At 36.7% G+C, this 19075-nt stretch overlaps 1 protein-coding gene across 1 annotated transcript; it reads right to left on the bottom strand.

Moving 5' to 3' along the window:
- Positions 1-17523: 17523 nt before the first annotated feature.
- Positions 17524-18483, bottom strand: LOC132027688 (olfactory receptor 2L2-like). Its single transcript, XM_059416445.1, has one exon. The coding sequence runs from the start codon at positions 18481-18483 to the stop codon at positions 17524-17526; it is 960 nt and encodes a 319-aa protein (XP_059272428.1).
- Positions 18484-19075: the final 592 nt, after the last annotated feature.

Here is a 19075-nt window from a genome sequence, read left to right as displayed (position 1 = left end):
TGTTTGTAATAGCAATGTCCTCAACAGTCAAACTGTGGAAGGAGCCAAAGTGGTCTTCAAAAGGTAGACAGATAAAGATGTGGTATACATACACAATGGAACATCACTCAGCCATCAGAAAGGAGGTGATAGCTATTAAGGAGGACAGCTGTTTGATGAGCACTGGGTGTTATACACAACTGATGAATCATTGAACACTACATCAAAAACTAAAGCTAACTAACTGAACATAATTAAAACAAACGTTTATGGTAAAAGAAAAAGATAAAGGAATTCATATTTCACAAAAAATTAGTGGAAAATATAGAGAATACACTGTATGATGGAGATGGAAAATATTCCTCAATTTTAAAATCTAGAGGAGATGCAGGAAGAAAGTCAAACCTCATGTAGACTTTAAGAAACAATATCAAAAACTAACTCTCAAACTGATACATTAACTCTCTAGGCATTTAGAAAGGAAGAGTGTCTCAGAGATTGGCTAGCTCAGAAGAGTAATGTGGCTTGTCTAGGTTCATATTGTTACTAAACGTTGAAGAAAAATGGTTAAAAGTCACATCCCAGCATTTTTTCCAATTATAGTTCACCTTAATATCTGTATTAAATATATTAATATTAGAATTATCATTCAATAAAGCCTTGTGTGGACATTTTATGACTTTTCTAAGTCCTTTTATTGAAAGGTTTACTTTTTGTTTAACTCTATTTTTTCAATGTTCCAAGATTTATTATTTATGCATCATCAGTGGTCCATGAAATACATGCCCTCCTTAATACCCACCACAAGGATCACCCAACGACCCACTCCTCTCCCCTCCAAAACCCTCAGTTTGTCTCTCAGAGTTCACAGTCTCTCAAGGTTTATCCCCCCCCCCGGTCCTATTTCCCCCAAAACTCTTCTCCACTCCTTCTCCCAACATTCTCCATGTTACTCCTTATTTCCACAAGTAAGTGAAACCATATGATAATTGACTCTTTCTGCTTGCTTATTTCACTCAGCATAATCTCCTCCAGTCCCACCCATGTTGATACAAAAGTTGGGTATTCATCCTTTCTGATGGAGGCACCATACTCCATTGCATATATGGACCGTATCTCCTTTATCCATTTGTCTTTGAAGGGCATCTTGACTCTTACCATTGTTTGGCGAACATTGGGGTACAGATGGCCCTTCTTTTCACTACATCTGTATCTTTGGGGAAAATACCCAGTAGTGCAATTGCAGGGTCATAGGGTAGCTCTATTTTTAATTTCTTAAGGAATCCCCACACGGTTTTCCAAAGTGGCTGCACCAACTTGCATTCCCACCAACAGTGAAAGAGTCATAAAATGTTCACACTGTAATAAAAAATTAATTGATATTTAGAAGAAATAGACCAAATATTTAGAATATTAAATTTAAGAGTATGATCACATTTCAATGGGAATGTGTTATTTAATACAACATTCTATTAATACTGTTCACTTCTTAAATAAATAGATAAATAAATAAATAAATAAATAAATAAATAAAGCCTTGTGTTGTTCTATGATTTATTAGGATAATGTTAGTTTCATTAATAGATAATCTTCAAAATCTCAGTGGCTAAATGGCTATAGTCAAAGAACTGTATTTCTTGTTTGAAGTAAAAATTAGACTGCAGATAGACAGATGGCTCTCTTTTGAGTGACATAACAAATCCCCGAGCTCTTGACATTTTGTTTCTCATAATCTTCAACACTGACTTTATTAGTAGTAGTATTAGTATTAGTATTTGGTTTTCTCTGCTAAAATGACAAATTTCTCTTATTTTTTTTCTTTTTTTAATTTTTTTAGGTGCAGTTAGTCACTGTATAGTACATAATCCGTCCTTCTAAGTTCATTCTCTTCATCTGCATCAAGCAGAAAACAGGAAGGATCTGGAAATGTTAGTGGGCCAAACCTGTAAGTGTTTCATTGACCTTACACTAATAAATTCGAGTCCAGTCACATAGCAGTAGATCACTGCAGGAGATGCTGGGAAGTATGTTTATCTCAGTGAAAAGGGGAAATAGATTTGGTAAATTATCCTGTAACATTTAAGTTACTTTGCATAAAGCCTATAAGTTGGTTCCCAGTGGGAATACTCTTCTGTGTGTTCTGTGTTCCTTTACCACTTTACTTGAACATATGGTGGTATTCAAAGTACCTGTTGAACATACCTTCTGCTCAGGATGGCAGTCCCTCATTCCCCTTCCATTCTTGTCCCTTTCAAAATAGAAGTGATATTTCTTTGGAAAACACATTAGTTATCTACTGCTGTGTAACAATTCTCTCAAGATAGAACAGGAAACATTACCTCACAGCTCTTCCCATCAGCAATCTGTTTGAAGCTTGACTGGGTCCTCTGCCCAAAGATTTCCAGCAAGGTTGTGATAAAAGTGCTAGCAATGCTACAGTTTCATCAATTCTTGACTGGGATAGGACATATTTCCAAGTCCATTCAAGTGTTGTCAGCAGAGTTCAGTTCAGTCCTCCTGGGTTGCTGGACGAAGACTTCAATTTCTTGCTTGCTGCTGATTGGGAGTTGTTTTTGTTTTTGTTTTTACTTCTGTAATTTTCCATGGGGTATCTCATAGCAAGTGGCTATCTTCCTTCAAGAAAGAGGGGAGGAAGAAAAAAGAGGGAGAGAGGTGAAGAGTCAGAACAAGATAGAAGTCAGTCTTTCTGTAATCTAATATCAGAAGTAATAAGTGACAAGATTCAGCTCTTGCTTAAGGGTAGAACACACAAGGTCATGAATACTGGCAGCCAGGGATCATTGGGGCCATAAGTTAGCCTATGGCAAAAATTTTCCAAGTTCATTGTATTTTTGTCAAAACTTTGAATTTTAGATTTATGAGGTACTTTAGAAAAATCTACTTTATTCTTATCCCCAGTAATTTTTACCTTCTTCTTATTTCACGGATGAAGAAATTACAGCTTAGAAAAGTTAAATGGTTATCCCCAGATCACTAAGGTATTTAACAATGAAGAAACAATACCCAGGTCCACTATTATTTTGATTTTCTTGACTAAATGCAGAAATTTACCATATAATTTACTAAGTAAATTATTTCTTGAGTTATTTTCAACTTGTTCACAATAATTATTTTGCTTATAGAACCCTTTGGGAACAACTAAACATGCTCTAATTCATATAAAATTCACTCTCATGCATAAGGACTATGAAGGAATGTTTAGAAAACCATCTATTATAACCAGTTTAACCTTTTAAATTAATAGTATGTTATAGTTTATATGTGGATATTTATCATGTAGACAATACCTTAAATATTGATATACTTAAATTGTATACATTTATATATTTTATATGTGCATAAAACTTTAAGATATCTACACATTTAAATGATGTCCAAAGACAGTCCTTAAGTCTTGAATAAAGATTTCTAAATATATGTGTCATTATTTCCCTTTTCTTCTCATGCTTTGATATATTTTTATAACTCATGTTTATAATTGTCAGGCAAATGAATAATTTCTTTTAGGCTCCAGTATGATATGACCAGCACAGTCAGACTAGGAGATTTGGTCATAGTGTGTGCACTTTATGTTTGATTCTGCTACTTGATTTAAAGCTGAATAAGTGGACTGTTCTGCAACTTTTTCTTTTCCAGGTCTTAACCCTTATATTGCCACATGTGTAGACTCAGACCTTCACTTCCCAAAGCTCTCAGCCCAGAACAAAGTAGTAAATAGGTTTACTACTCAGAGAATAATGTGATAACCTTTAGGGTCTTTGTTGAGTGCATATGATGGTGAATCTTTTTTGAATGATGTTGTAACAGGGGACATTTATTATGAGATCCATCCCATTTCCAACATTGTCTTGTTGATAAACTACTTTTTTTATTCTGAAAGGACTTGGTGTTCTCTTGCTCTGATTTCCTATCCCTTATTAAAACACTTCCAGCAATGGATATGGTAAATGCATGCCCTGTGATCTAAAGGCTGCCCTCTATGAGGAGGTGCTTAGCTCCACAGAAAATAAAGCCAAGAGCTGAAAACACAGATCTCTGAAGAGGTCACTGTTGACATGTGAAAAGCATAGTGTGGAAACAGTCTTGGTAACTGTCCACACACATAGCAAAATCAGAAACTTTTTATCCTATCTTCACTTATCACTTGATTCTTCTTTATCCACACACTTATTAACTTCAAGTCTATACACCAAATAAAGCCACATGTTTAGTTTACAAAAAGTATCTCTATCTTCCTTTATTTCATTTAAAATTTTAATATTCCACTGACCCTTAGCCATCAAATCTGTTACATCTTTTTTCTGTACTTCCTTAAAGGGATAACTCCCAAATTCTTTTGCATTCAGACTCTCCCCTTTTATTGGAAAATCAAAACCTAATTTTCCTGATTATTGCCAGAAGGAGAGAAAAATATATTTGTACAGAAAATGTGTTAGTGGCATCCAAGGAGATGAACTTTGCTATTTCTGCATTATTGAGCAACAATGATGGATGAAGCATTTTTTTCCCTTTACACAACATTGCAATCTACATAAAGAAGTTCACAATTCACAAATACTTCTTTGGGGGTTTATTTTTTTTTATAATTGATTATTCTATCTTTTATCAGTTCTAGGAAAGCCCTTTATCACTTTCAAGTTAATACATCACTAAAGAAAGGAAGGCAAGGTTTGCTTCTTATCTCTGGTTTGAAGGAAATCATTTTATTAGACAACTGAACATAATACAAACACATCGTAAACAATCTGAAGCTTTGGATTTGTTTGTGAAGGTTTTGTTGTTGTTATTCTTGTTGTTTTAGTCAAAGTAATAGGCTTCTGACATCACTGAAATGAAACTGTTTATGGCATATATTAAATACAATCAAGGTAAATACTATGTCATAAAACAAACCATTTTCCTTTTTATTCCTCTTACCTTAGTTTTCTAGTTGAATCTATGAACACATTGACAACCTATGTATTTCTTTGATTTTGCCCATTTCCTTGAGCTAATCTGTTAAAGAGGACAGAACTGACTATACTTGTTGCCATCTATACAGGAAAATCCAGAAATTTTTTAAGTGGGTTTTTATGCTTAAAAATTTCTCCCTGGTTTTGTATTTCAACCAGCTTATGGAAGCACTTCTTTCTGTGCAATTTTCTGCAATGGAAAGAATTATCACCTGGCCTTCTATGTTTCCTTTTCCCAAAGGGCTCAGTGAGAAGATTCAAAGCCCTCATTGGGTCCCTGTAGATCTTTGTCATCCTGACTGTCTGTTCTGGGCTCTGACCTAAATTAGTTGCATATAGAAACTATAATGGGTGTGTTATTGAGATTTACATGGTATTGTTTTAAGATCAAAACAGCAAATGTTATTTATATTGGAATTTAAAGTTGAAAAAAAAAAGATTTCACTTATTTTCTGTCACATAATCCTCAAAGTACAATGTGAGAAGACTTTATGCAATCTTATCTCAATAATTAGACATTGAAAATGGTATTCTAAAATCACACAGTTATTAAGGTTCAGGGCTGTGACCCAAATCCTCTTCTCCAGATTCCAGAAGGCATTGTATTCACCTTTCTAAGAAATCATGATGGATGTGTGCCATTTCCAAATAACCAATAGCAAAATGAAATGTCCTATGTGCCTTTCACCTACTTTCCTAAACTCCAAGGATATAGAGTAAGTGGGAAAATATTAGTTTCTTAAAAGATAGTTCATTTACAAAAAAAGAACCACACAAAAAATAAAACAAACAAACAAAAAGTTGTTAATTTACATTACCAGATTCATGCTGGAGTGTGTGTGTGTGTGTGTGTGTGTGTGTGTGTGACTGAACATGAACGTGCATGCAAATATAAACACCATCAGAGTATATATAGTAGACTTTGTAAATAATATCAATTAGAAGCACATTCATATGGGTACTAGGTTAACACTAATGACCATAAAGTAAACTCAAGATATTAGTGATAACCTTGAATTCATCATGGTGAGTTAACAAGGAATTGTAATTTTTATCAGGATTATTATTATTATTATTATTTTTTTTGCTGGCATGAGTGAAAATGAAACACATATAGATAGTCTAAAGAATGTATATTCTTCTACTTGGAGGAGATGCTTTAGTTCCAATTCTTAACAACCATATCACACAGGTTTGTCTTGAGTTTGGACTGAGTTGATCTATCACTTTCAGCTACTCTTGGATATACCCCATTCTATTTGTTGTTCATAAACTAACACCGGTAATAATAGCTAACATTCATGGAGTGTTTTCTTTTTTTTAATCTTTATTTCTTTTTTTATTTTTTTATAAACATACAATGTATTTATATTCCCGGGGGTACAGGTCTGTGAATCGTCAGGTTTACACACTTCACAGCACTCACCATAGCACATACCTTCCCCAGTGTCCATAACCCCACCCCCTCTCCAGACCCCCTTCCCCCAGCAATCATCAGTTTGTTTTGTGATATTGAGTCACTTATGATGTGTCTCCCTCCTGATCCCATCTTGTTTCATTTATTCTTCTCCTATCCCCTAATCCCCCACATTGCAACTCCACTTCCTCATATCAGGGAGATCATATGATAGTTGTCTTTCTCCGATTGACTTATTTCACTAAGCATAATACCCTCTAGTTCCATCCACGTTGTCACAAATGGCAAGATTTCATTTCTTTTGGTGACTATATAGTATTCCATTGTATATATATACCACATCTTCTTTATCCATTCATCTGTTGATGGACATCTGGGTTCGTTCCATAGTTTGGCTATTGTAGACATTGCTGCTATAAATATTTGGGTGCACTTGCCCCTTTGGATCACTACGTTTATATCTTTAGGGTAAATACCCAGTAGTGCAATTGCTGGGTCATAGGGTAGTTCTATTTTCAACTTTTTGAGGAACGAAAAAGTTTTCCAGAGTGGTGGCAACAGCTTGCATTCCCACCAACAGTGTAGGAGGGTTCCCCTTTCTCTGCATCCTCGCCAGCATCTGTCATTTCCTGACATTAATTTTAGCCATTCTGACTGGTGTGAGGTGGAATCTCATTATGGTTTTGATTTGTATTTCCCTGATGCTGAGTGATGTGGAGCACTTTTTCATGTGTCTGTTTTAGGTAGCATAGACATTTTTACAACATTTGTTCTTCCAACATGGAGTGTTTTCTAACTGCTTGAAACTCTGCTAAGGTCACTCCATGTGTTTTCTCATTGAATGCTCATAATCTTAAAAATGACTGCCGACATCACCAGTAATTGTAAACAAACTTGTTGAATCACTTGCAAAGATTTAAGCAAATGGGTGCATGATTAAATCCAAAAGCAGCTTCTCTGATATCTGCTATATAATGACCAAGGATTGCTCATATGTTACTGCCTTTTGGAAGTATGGGTACATTTTGAGCTCACTATGTATGATGATTGTTGAAACCCTGTCCCTATAAAAGTATATACTTTATAGATATTAATGTGATACATATATCCACATGTTGCAATGGACAGTGACTTGATGTCTTATTCTTAAAAGTAACATGAGGGAATAACTGAAAGGTTGAAGGCACAGGCTATAAGACATGATTTAGGGTTATTTCTAATGGCAGGCCTAGAACATTTCCAGAATAAAAATGTTTTTCAAAATCTCTTAACGGGGCTCTGGAGCTCTGGACTTGTCCATAGTGACACAGGTTTCTAAAGAAATGCAAACATCACTAGTCCTTGGGAAGATTCAAATTAAAACCACATTGAAATATCACCGTACACCAGTTAGAATGGCCAAAATTAACAAAACAGGAAACAACATGTGTTGGAGAGGATGTGGAGAAAGGGGAACCCTCTTCCACTGTTGGTGGGAATGCAAGTTGGTGCAGCCTCTTTGGAAAACAGTGTGGAGATTCCTCAAGAAATTAAAAATAGAATTCCCTATGACCCTGCCATTGCACTCCTGGGTATTCACCACAAAGGTACAGATGTCGTGAAAAGAAGAGCCATCTGTACACCAATTTTATAGCAGCAATGGCCACGGTCGCCAAACTATGCAAAAAACCAAGATGCCCTTCAAAGGACAAATGGATAAGGAAGATGTGCTCCATATACACTATGGAGTATTATGCCTCCAACAGAAAGAAAAAAAAAAAAACAGAAAGGATGAATACCCAACTTTTGTAGCAACATGGACGGGACTGGAAGAGATTATGCTGAGTGAAATAAGTCAAGCAGAGAGAGTCAATTATAATATGGTTTCACTTATGTGTGGAACATAACAAATATCATGGAGGACAATGGGTGTTAGAGAGGAAAAGGGAGTTAGGGTAAATTGGAAGGGGAGGTGAATCATGAGAAACTATGGACTCTGAAAAACAATCTGAGGAGTTTGAAGTGGCGGGGGGATGGGCAGTTGTAGTACCAGATGTCGAGTATTATAGAGGGCACGGATAGCATGGAGCACTGGGTGTGGTGAAAAAATAATGAATACTTTTTTTTCTGAAAATAAATAAATGAATTTAATTAAAAAAAAAGTCCTGTCTTCTAAAAAAAAAAAAAAAAAATGCAAACATGTTTTCGTTTCCTCTGTCTTCTTCCACAGGTTATTATGAACCTTCTCAAGGGCAAAGAGTCTATTATTTTTAATTTTTAATTCATTTATAGCATAACAGTATCCATTGTTTTTGCATCACATCCAGTGCTCCATGCAATCCATGCCCTCTCCAATACTCACCACCTGGTTCCCCCAACCTCCACCCCCCACCCCTTCAAAACCCTCAGATTGTTTTTAAGAGTCTCTAGTCTCTCATGGTTCACATCCCCTTCCAATATCCCTAAAATCCATTCACCTGTCCATCTCCCCATGTCCTCCATGCTATTTGTTTTGCTCCACAAATAAGTGAAACCATATGATAATTGACTCTCTCTGCTTGACTTATTTCACTCAGCATAATCTCTTCCAGGCCCGTCCATGTTACTACAAAAGTTGGGTATTCATCCTTTCTGATGGAGGCAAAATACTCTGTAGTGTATATGGACGACATCTTCCTTATCCATTCGTCCGTTGAAGGGCATCTTGGTTCGTTCCACAGTTTGGCGACCATGGTCATTGTTGCTATAAACATTGGGGTACAGTTGTGCCTTCTTTTCACATCTGTAACTTTGTAGTAAATACCCAGTAGAGCAATGGCAGGGTCATAAGGAAGTTCTATTTTTAATTTCTTGAGGAATCTCCACACTGTTCTCCAAAGTGGCTGCACCAACAGTGTAACAGGGTTCCCCTGTCTCCACATCCCGTCCAATACATATTGTTTCCTGTCTTGCTAATTTTGGCCATTATAACTGGTTTGAGGTGGTATCTCAATGTGGTTTTAATTTTAATCTCCCTGAGGGCTAGTGATAATGAACATTTTTTCATGTGCCATTTGTATGTCTTTTGATTTTGACGAAGTCCCAAAAGTTTATTTTCGCTTTTCCTTTCTTTGCCTTTGGAGACGTATCTTGAAAGAAGTTGCTGTGGCTGATATCAAAGAGATTACTGCCTATGATCTCCTCTAGGATTCTGATGGATTTCAGTCTCATGTTGAGGTCTTTATCCATTTTGAGTTTATCTTTGTGTACGGTGTAAGAGAATGGTCGAGTTTCATTCTTCTACATATAGCTGTCAAGTTTTCCCAGCACCATTTATTGAAGAGACTGTCTTTTTTCCACTGTATATTTTTTCCTGTTTTTTAGAAGATTAATTGACCATAGAGTTGAGGGTCCATATCTGGGCTCTACTCTGTTCCACTGGTCTGTGTGTCTGGTTTTATGCCAGTACCATGCTGTCTTGGTGATCACAGCTTTGTAGTAAAGCTTGAAATCAGGTAACGTGATGCCCCTAGTTTTATTTTTGTTTTATAACATTTCCTTAGTGATTCGGGGTCTCTTCTGAATCCATACAAAATTATGGATTATTTGCTCCAGCTCTTTGAAAAATACCAGTGGAATTTTGATCGGAATGACATTAAAAGTATAGATTGTTCTAGGCAGTATAGACATCTTAACAATGTTTATTCTTCTGATCCAAGAGCATGGAATGGTCTTTTTGTGTCTTCTTCAATTCCTTTCATGAGTGTTCTGTATTTCTTCAAGTACAGATCCTTTAGTTCTTTGGTTAGGTTTATTCCCAGGTATCTTATGGTTCTTGCTATAGTAAATGGATTCGTTTCTCTTATTTCCCTTGCTGTATTTTCATTGTTAGTGCTTAAGAAAACCACTAATTTCTGTATATTGACTTTGTATCCTGCCATGGTACTGAATTGTTGTTTGAGTTTTAGTTGTTTGGCAGTGGAGTCTTTGGGTTTTCCATATAAAGAATCATGTAATCTGCGAAGAGAGAGAGTTTGATTCTTCATTACCAATTTGGATACATTTTATTTCTCTTTGTAGTCTGATTGCTGTTGCTAGGACTTCTATTCCTATGTTTAACAAGAGTGGTGAGAGTGGGCATCCTTGTCGTGTTCCTGATCTCAACGGGAAGGCTGAAAACTTTTTCTGATTGAGGATGATATTTGCTGGGGTCTTTCATAGATAGATTTTATGAACTTCAGGAGTGTTCCCTCTATCCCTATACTTTGAAGCGTTTTAATGAGAAATGGATGCCGGGTTTTGTCAAATGCTTTTCTTGTTCAATTAAGAGGACCATGAGGTTATTCTCTCTTCTATATTTATTTGTTTTATCACATTGGTTGTTTTAGAAATCTTTAACCATCCTTGTAGCTCAGGGATGAATCCCACCTGCTCATGGTGGATAATCTTTTGAATGTGCTGTTGGATCCTGTTTTCTAGGATCTTGTTGAGAATCTTAGCATCCATATTCATCAGTGATATTGGTCTGAAATTCTACTTTTGGTAGGGTGTTTGCCTGGTTTGAGGATCAGGATAATGCTGGCTTCATAGAAAGAGTCTGCAGGTTTTCCTTCTGCTTCAATTTGTGGAAACAGCTTCAAGAGACTAGTTGTTATTTATTCTTTGAAAGTATATTCGAATTCCCCAGGGATCCGTCAGGTCCTGACTATTATTTTTTGGGAGATTTTTGATCATTGCTTCAATCTTGTTAATAGATATCGGTTTATTCAGGATGACAATTTCTTCCTGGTTCAATTTTGGGAGTTTATAGTTTTCCAAGAATGCATCCATTTCATCTAGATTTCTTAGCTTATTGGCATATAACTGTTGATAATAACTTCTGATGATTGTTTCTACTTCCTTGGTGTTAGTTAAGATCTCCTTCTTTTCATTAATAATTTTATTAATTAGGCCTTTCTCTCTTTTATTTTAGATTAGTGTGGCCATTTGTTTATTGATCTTATTGATTCTTTCAAAAAACCAGCTTCTAGTTTAATCGAGACATTTTACTGTATCTCTGGTTTCTACCTCACTGATTTCAGCACTAATCTTGATTATTTCCCTTCTTATGTGTGGACTTGGTTTGATTTGTTGTTGATTCTCTAGTTCTTTAAGGTGCAGAGACAGCTGCTGTGTTCTGGATTTTTCAGTTTTTTAGAGGGAGGCTTGGATGGCTATATATTTCGCCCTTAGTACAACGTTTGCTCTATCCCATAGGTTTTGAATGAAGTAACTTCATTCTCATTGGTTTCCATGAATTGTTTCAGTTCTTCTTTGATCTCCTGGTTGATCCAAGCATTCTTAAGCAAGGCGGTCTTTATCTTCCAGGTGTTTGAGTTCCTCTGGAACTTTTCCTTGTGACTGAGCTCCAGTTTCAAAGCATTGTGATCTGAGAATGTGCAGGGAATAATCTCAGTCTTCTGGTATCAGTTGAGTCCTGATTTGTGACCCAGTATGTTGTCTATTCTTGAGAAGATTCCATGTGCACTTGAGAAGAATGAGTATTCTTTTGTTTGAATGAGGAATGTTCTGTATATATCTATGAGGTCCATCTGGTCCAGTGTGTCATTCAATGCTCTTGTTTCTTTATTGATTTTCTGCTTCGATGATCTGTCTATTTCTGAGAGAGGCATGTTAAGATCTCCTATGATTAGTGTATTCATATCAATATGACACTTTATCTTGATTAACAGTTTTATTATGTAATTGGCTGCTCTTATATTGGGAGCATAGATATTTACAATTGTTACATCATCTTGGTGGATAGTCCCTTTAAGGATTATGTAGTGCCCTTCTGTATGTCTGACTAAAGTCTTTAGTTTAAATTCTAATTTATCTGATATGAGAATCGCTACCCCAGCCTTCTTTTGAGGGCCATTGGCATGCAAGATGCTTCTCCATACCTTCACTTTCCGTCTGCGTGTATATTTAGGTTCAAAATGGGTCTCTTGTAGACAACATATGGATGGGTCCTGCCGTTTAATCTAATCTGAAACCCAGTGCCTTTTTATGGGTGCATTTAGGCCATTCACATTGGGAGTGATTATTAATAGATACGTTTTTATTGACATCGAGTTACCTTTGAGGTTTTTCTTTCTGTAGATTGTCTCTATATTTCTGTTCAATGCTATTCTTAGGATTTTTCCTCTTTTATAGAAACCCCCTTAATATTTCCTATAGTATCGGCTTGGTGGTTGCATAGTTTTTAAGCCTTGCTGGACTTGGAAACTCTTTATCTCTCCATTCATTTTGAATGTCAGTCTTTCTGGATAAAGTATTCTTGGTTGCATGTTCTTTTCATTTAGTGCCTGAATATATTGTGTCAGCCCTTTCTGGCTTGCCAGGTCTCTTTGGACAGGTCTGACATTATTCTGATGGGCTTCCCTCTGTAAGTAAGAAGCCTCTTTGTCCTAGTGGCTTTCAAGAGATTATATCTACAATTATGATTCCTCAATTTAACTATAAGGTGCCTTGATGGTTTTTTGGAATCTGTAATCTTGGTTGGAGATCATTTGGCCTCCAGTACATGAACACTTTTTCCATTCACGAGATTGGGGAAATTTTCATGAAGAACTTGTTTCACTATATTCTCTAGTTTCTTTTTTTCTCTTCCCCTTCAGGGATTCCAATAATTCTGATGTTGTAATGTTTCATGGCATCTTTTATTTCCTTGATTCTGTTTTTGTGGCTTCTAAGCTGTTTGTTACAGGCTTCCTCATGATCCTTTCTCTCCATCTGTTTGTCCTGCAAATCATTAATTCTATCTTCTGTTTCAGTTACCATAGCTTTGAGAGAATTTAGATTAGATTTTAGCAGAGATCAAGAGGTAGAAACCAGTGATACAGTAGAATGTATCAATGAAACTAGAAGCTGTTTTTTTGAAAGATTCAATAAGATCCATAAACCATTGTCCACCCTAATCCAAAAGAAAGGAGAGAAAGCCCAAATTAACAAAATTATGAATGAAAAGGGAGAGATCACAACTAACATCAATGAAGAAATAACAATCATCAGAAATTTTTATGAACAATTATATGTCAATAAGCTAAGAAACCTAGATTAAATGGATGCATTCCTGGAAAACTATAAACTCCCAAAATTGAAGCAGGAAGAAACTGACATCCTGAATAGACTGATATCTATTAACGAGATTGAAGCAGTGATCAAAAATCTCCCAAGAAACAAGAGCCCAGGACCTGATGGATTCCCTGGTAAACTTTCAAAGAAGAAATAACACCTAGTCTCTTGAATCTGCTTCCAAAAATTGAAGCAGAAGGAAAAGTTAAAGACTCTTTCTATGAAGCCAGCATTATCCTGATCCTCAAACCAGGCAAACACCCTACCAAAAAGGAGAATTACAGACGAATATCACTGATGAATGGGGATTCTAAGATGCTCAGCAGGATCCTAGCAAACAGAATCCAACAGCACATTAAAAAGATTATCCACCATTATCAGGTGGGATTCATCCCTGGGCTACAAGTATGGTTTAACACTCGCAAATCAATCAATGGGATAGAACAAATCAATTAGAGAAGAGAGAAGAACCACAGTTGATGCATAAAAAGTATTTGACAAGACCCAGTATCCATTACTGATTAAAACGCTTCAAAGTATAGGGATAGAGGGAACACTCCTGAAGTTCATAAAATCTATCTATGAAAGACTCCAGCAAATATCATCCTCAATGGGAAAAATCTTGCAGCCTTCCCATTGACATTTGGAACACGACAAGGATATCCATTCTCACCACTCATGTTCAACATAGTATTAGAATTGCTAGCAATAACAATCAAACAACAAAGAGAAATAAAATGTATCCAAATTGGCGATGAAGTAGTCAAACTCTCTCTCTTCGCAGAAGACATGATTGTTTAGATGGAAAACCCAAGGACTCCACCCTGAAACTACCAGAACGCATACAGCAATTCAGTAACATGGCAGGATACAAAGTCGATGTACAGAACTCAGTGGCTTTCTTATACACTAACAATGAAAATACAGAAAGGGAAATTAGAGAATCGATTCCATTTACTATAGCACCAAGAAGCATAAGATACCTGGGAATAAACCTAACCAAAGAGGTAAAGGGACTGTTCTCGAGGAACTACAGAGCACTCATAAAAGAAATTGAAGAAGACACAAAAAGTTGGAAGACCATTACATGCTCTTGGATCAGAAGAATAAACATTGTTAAGATGTCTATACTGCCTAAAGCAATCTATACTTTTAATGCCATTCTGATCCAAATTCCACTGGTATTTTCAAAGAGCTGGAGCAAATAATCCAAAAATTTGTGTGGAATCAGTAGAGACCCCGAATCACTAAGGAAATGTTGAAAAACAAAAATAAAACTGGGGGCATCACGTTACCTGATTTCAAGCTTTACTACAAAGCTGTGATCACCAAAACAGCATGGTACTGGAATAAAAACAGACTCACAGACAAGTGGAATAGAGTTGAGAGCTCAGATATGGACCCTCAACTCTATGGTTAATTAGTCTTCGACAAAATAGGAAAAAATATACAGTGGAAAAAAGACATTCTCTTCAATAAATGGTGCTGGGAAAACTGGACAACTATATGTAGAAGAATGAAACTTGACCACTCTCTTACACTGTACACAGAGATAAACTCAAAATGGATAAAAGACTTCAACATGAGACTGAAATCCATCAGAATCCTAGAGGAGGACATAGGCAGTAACCTCTTTGATATCAGCCACAGCAACTTCTTTCAAGATATGTCTTCGAGGCAAGGAAACAAAAGTGATGATGAATATTTGGAACTTTATCAAGATTAAAAGCTTCTGCACAGCAAAGGAAATAGTCAACAAAACAAAGAGGCGACACACAGAATGGGAGAAGATATTTGCAAATGATAGTACAGACAAAAGGTTGATATCCAGCATTTATAAAGAGCTCCTCAAAGTCAATAGACACAAAACAGACAATCATATCAAAAAAATGGGCAGAATATTTGAATAGAAACTTCTTCAATGAAGACATACAAATGGCTATCAGAAACATGAAAAAATGTTCATCATCAATAGCCATACGACCTCACACCAGTTAGAATGGCAAAATTTAGCAAGACAGGAACAACATGTGTTGGAGGGGATGTGGAGACAGGGGAACCCTGTTACACTGTTGGTGGGAATGCAAGTTGGTGCAGGCACTTTGGAGAACAGCGTGGAGATTCCTCAAGAAATTAAAAATAGAACTTCCCTATGACCCTGCCATTGCTCTACTGTGTATTTACCCCAAAGATACAGATGTTGTGAAAAGAAGGGCCATCTGTACCCTAATGTTTATAGCAGCAATGACCATGGTCGCCAAACTGTGGAACGAACCAAGATGTCCTTCAAATGACAAATGGATAAGGAAGATGTCGTCCATATACACTACAGAGTATTATGCCTCCATCAGAAAGGATGAATACCCAACTTTTGTAGCAACATGGACGGGACTGGAAGAGATTATGCTGAGTGAAATAAGTCAAGCAGAGAGAGTCAATTATCATATGGTTTCACTTATTTGTGGAGCAAAACAAATAGCATGGAGGACAAGGGTGATGGAGAAGAGAATGGATTTGAGGGAAATTGGAAGGGGAGGTGAACCATGAGAGACTATTTACTCTGAAAAACAAAATGAGGGTTTTGAAGAGGTGGGGTGTGGGAGGTTGGGGGAACCAGGTGGTGGGTATTGGAGAGGGCACGGATTGCATGGAGCCCTGGGTTTGATGCAAAAACAATGAATACTGTTACGCTGAAAATAAATTTAAAAAATCAAGGAAAAAAACAATAAATAAACAGATTATCTACCATATAGCTTTATAATTATTTGTAATATAAAAGCATTTTAATAAATTTTGCCTTGAAATATAAGTATAATATATTGACATCTTGCTTTAAAAAAAATACAAGAAGCACAACAATTATTCAATGAGTAAAAATAAATAATTTAGACTCATATAGCTTCTAATTTTTGTAGAAATATATAAGGCAGAAGAGAAAGTAGTATTAAAAAGGGTAAGAAAGAAATATAGTAAAAGACATAGACTGGCTTTGCCAATCAAGTTCAGTATTGAATCCACTAATCAAATTCACATTGCAAACAATTTGAAAGCATTAGGACATACCTAAGGACAGAGGCATTAGTGATGGACATAGGTAATTATTACCCAGTCATTCTGGTAGGGAACTTGGGAGGTTGCACAGAGTGAGAGGTATTGAATTAAGATCCCCGAAGGAAGTTCAGGCAAAGAGCAGAGAGACACGTGACTTCTTATGCAGAAGTAATAGCCTGTTTAAATGTGCATAATTTGGAGAGAACATGACACCTGGAGATTCTGCAAACTGCCTGGCACTGGTGGAGCTTAAGCAGATGGTGGAATTTGTGGGTAGCTTCACTAAAACATGTCATACAAGGCCTTTATGTCACATAGGAGAATCTGTAATTTACCCCATAAATTTTGGGAAGCCACTGATAAAGGATGAACCCCTGACCAGGAAAATGGGTTTCTGTACACAGACAAATCACACTGGTAGAATTGTGCATAAATCATAATAAAGGAAAAGGTCAGAGGTGGAACATTAGTATGCAATTGTTGATAGAGTTTATGGAAAGAAATGTGGAATGGATAAAAACAACCATGGTATTTATGAGGTTAAAGGACATGGTTTATGGTTACCAGATGGGTAAAAGTGAGGATTGTTAGGAAGTGCTTATTTTTGCTTTATTCACTGGCTCAAAAACCTGGAAGTAATGGATATTTGGATGTTTGTTACTGATGAAAACTAAAAAGAGTTGTGATCTCAGAAAAAATTCTGTATTTTCTTCCCAAGCGCATTATAATTGTCTTAGACCTTTTTCTATATCTAAAGGAAAGAGGGCTTTTCCATTCCAATTAATATGAAATGAAGTAAGATGAGGGGATTAGGTGAAAGCTCATATTCACATAGGGAATTGGTTGTGATTTAGACCTCTTAAAATGGTATAGTTGTTCTTTTTTCTCTTTTCTGAGAATTCATTCATTTTGTTATGTGAAACTGATATTATCGGGAGATAAGAGGAGAGGAAATGGAGACACAGGGAGTCCCATTGTTTCCTCAGACCCTGCTGCCTCCAGGGATATTTGAACTTGGAAGTTCTGTGTCTAGTAAGTGAAACATGGAAGCCTATTCTGAATAGGACATTTCCTCAGTACCTTCTTGATTGAGCCCACAACCTCCCTGTTCCTTAGACTGTAGATAAGAGGGTTCAGCATGGGAGTGAGGATGGTGTCAAACATAAAGAGACCCTGGTTCAGTATGGGGGTGTGAGAGGATCCAGGCCTCATGTATATCAGCATGGCTGGGCCGTAGTAAAAGATGACCACAGTCAGATGGGAGGAACAGGTAGCCAGGGCCTTACTCTTTCCCTCACGGGAGTTTATTTGCAGGACCTGCAGGAAGATTAGGGTGTAGGAGGTCAGGATGAAACTTACTGGGAGAAGAACCACAACAATGCTGGTCACTAGTACTCCTTTCTCATAGGCTGAGATGTCCTCACAAGATAACTTCAAGATGGCCTTGACCTCACAGAAAAAATGGTGGAGTTCCCGGGGGCCACAGAGGGGAAAGTGCATGGCATATGCTGTGTGGGCCAAAGATGCAAGAATCCCTCCCATCCAGGATCCAATGGCCATTTTCTGGGACACCTGGTGGCTGATAATAATTGGGTACTTAAGAGGATTGCAGATAGCCACATAGCGGTCATAAGACATGAGGGTCAAGAGTAGACACTCAGCAATCCCCAGAGTCAAAGTGAAGAATATCTGGGTTCCACAGCCAATCAGGGAAATCTTCCTTTTTCCTGAGAAAAAGTTAACAAGCATTTTTGGCACTATGCTAGAGATGAAAGCTAGGTCAATGAGAGAGAGCTGGCTAAGCAGGAAATACATGGAGGTGTGGAGGTGGGGATCTGCCCAGATGAGGAGGATCAGAGTGATGTTTCCTGTGATAGCCATGGTATAGATGAGGAAGACAAGAGAGACAAGGAGTCCTGGATGTCTCATCCCAGGAAAAAGGCCCAGGAGAATGAAGTCTGTGCTCAATGTCTCATTTACTGTCTCCATGCTTTCTCCTTAGCAACTTCACCTGAAAGACAGTGGATGATTTCATAATACATGAATATAAAGCAGGCCCATAGAAGACAGTAATTGACTACATAATATAAACTATTTCTCAGGGGAGCTGAAAACAGAATTTTCTTACTTCATAAAGATACTTAAGTCGCAGGACAGTAATTAACCAGAACATGAAATGGCACATTTTTTTTTTCCCCACCAATGCTCCAACACATTCTATATTTTCTTGTTCTACCTCAACTTTAGTTCTCCTCTTTCTTTCAATAAGCTAAATAATTCTTAAATTTATACAGCTGTTTCTGTTTTTGTTTTTGTTTTTTCATAATAATGGTTGTAGTCAAAATGATTTTGTCATAGTATAAGAATGCTCTAATAAAATATTTTTGTGATTCAGGTGTAACATATACTAAATATGTCACATGAACTAAACTATATTTTTGGAAATCCCAATATTATGTATTTAATTTGTTGACGTTCCATCAGAATGTGGACTATTAAGTGTTCCAATACACACTCATGCCTCAATAACATTTATCTGTTCAGTAGAGTGGGTTTTGTTAGTCTTCCTTTGTTATCTGTA

Source organism: Mustela nigripes, chromosome 12 (assembly GCF_022355385.1).
Source record: "Mustela nigripes isolate SB6536 chromosome 12, MUSNIG.SB6536, whole genome shotgun sequence".
Classification (NCBI taxonomy): domain Eukaryota; kingdom Metazoa; phylum Chordata; class Mammalia; order Carnivora; family Mustelidae; genus Mustela; species Mustela nigripes.
This window is presented reverse-complemented; position numbering and strand designations above follow the sequence as displayed.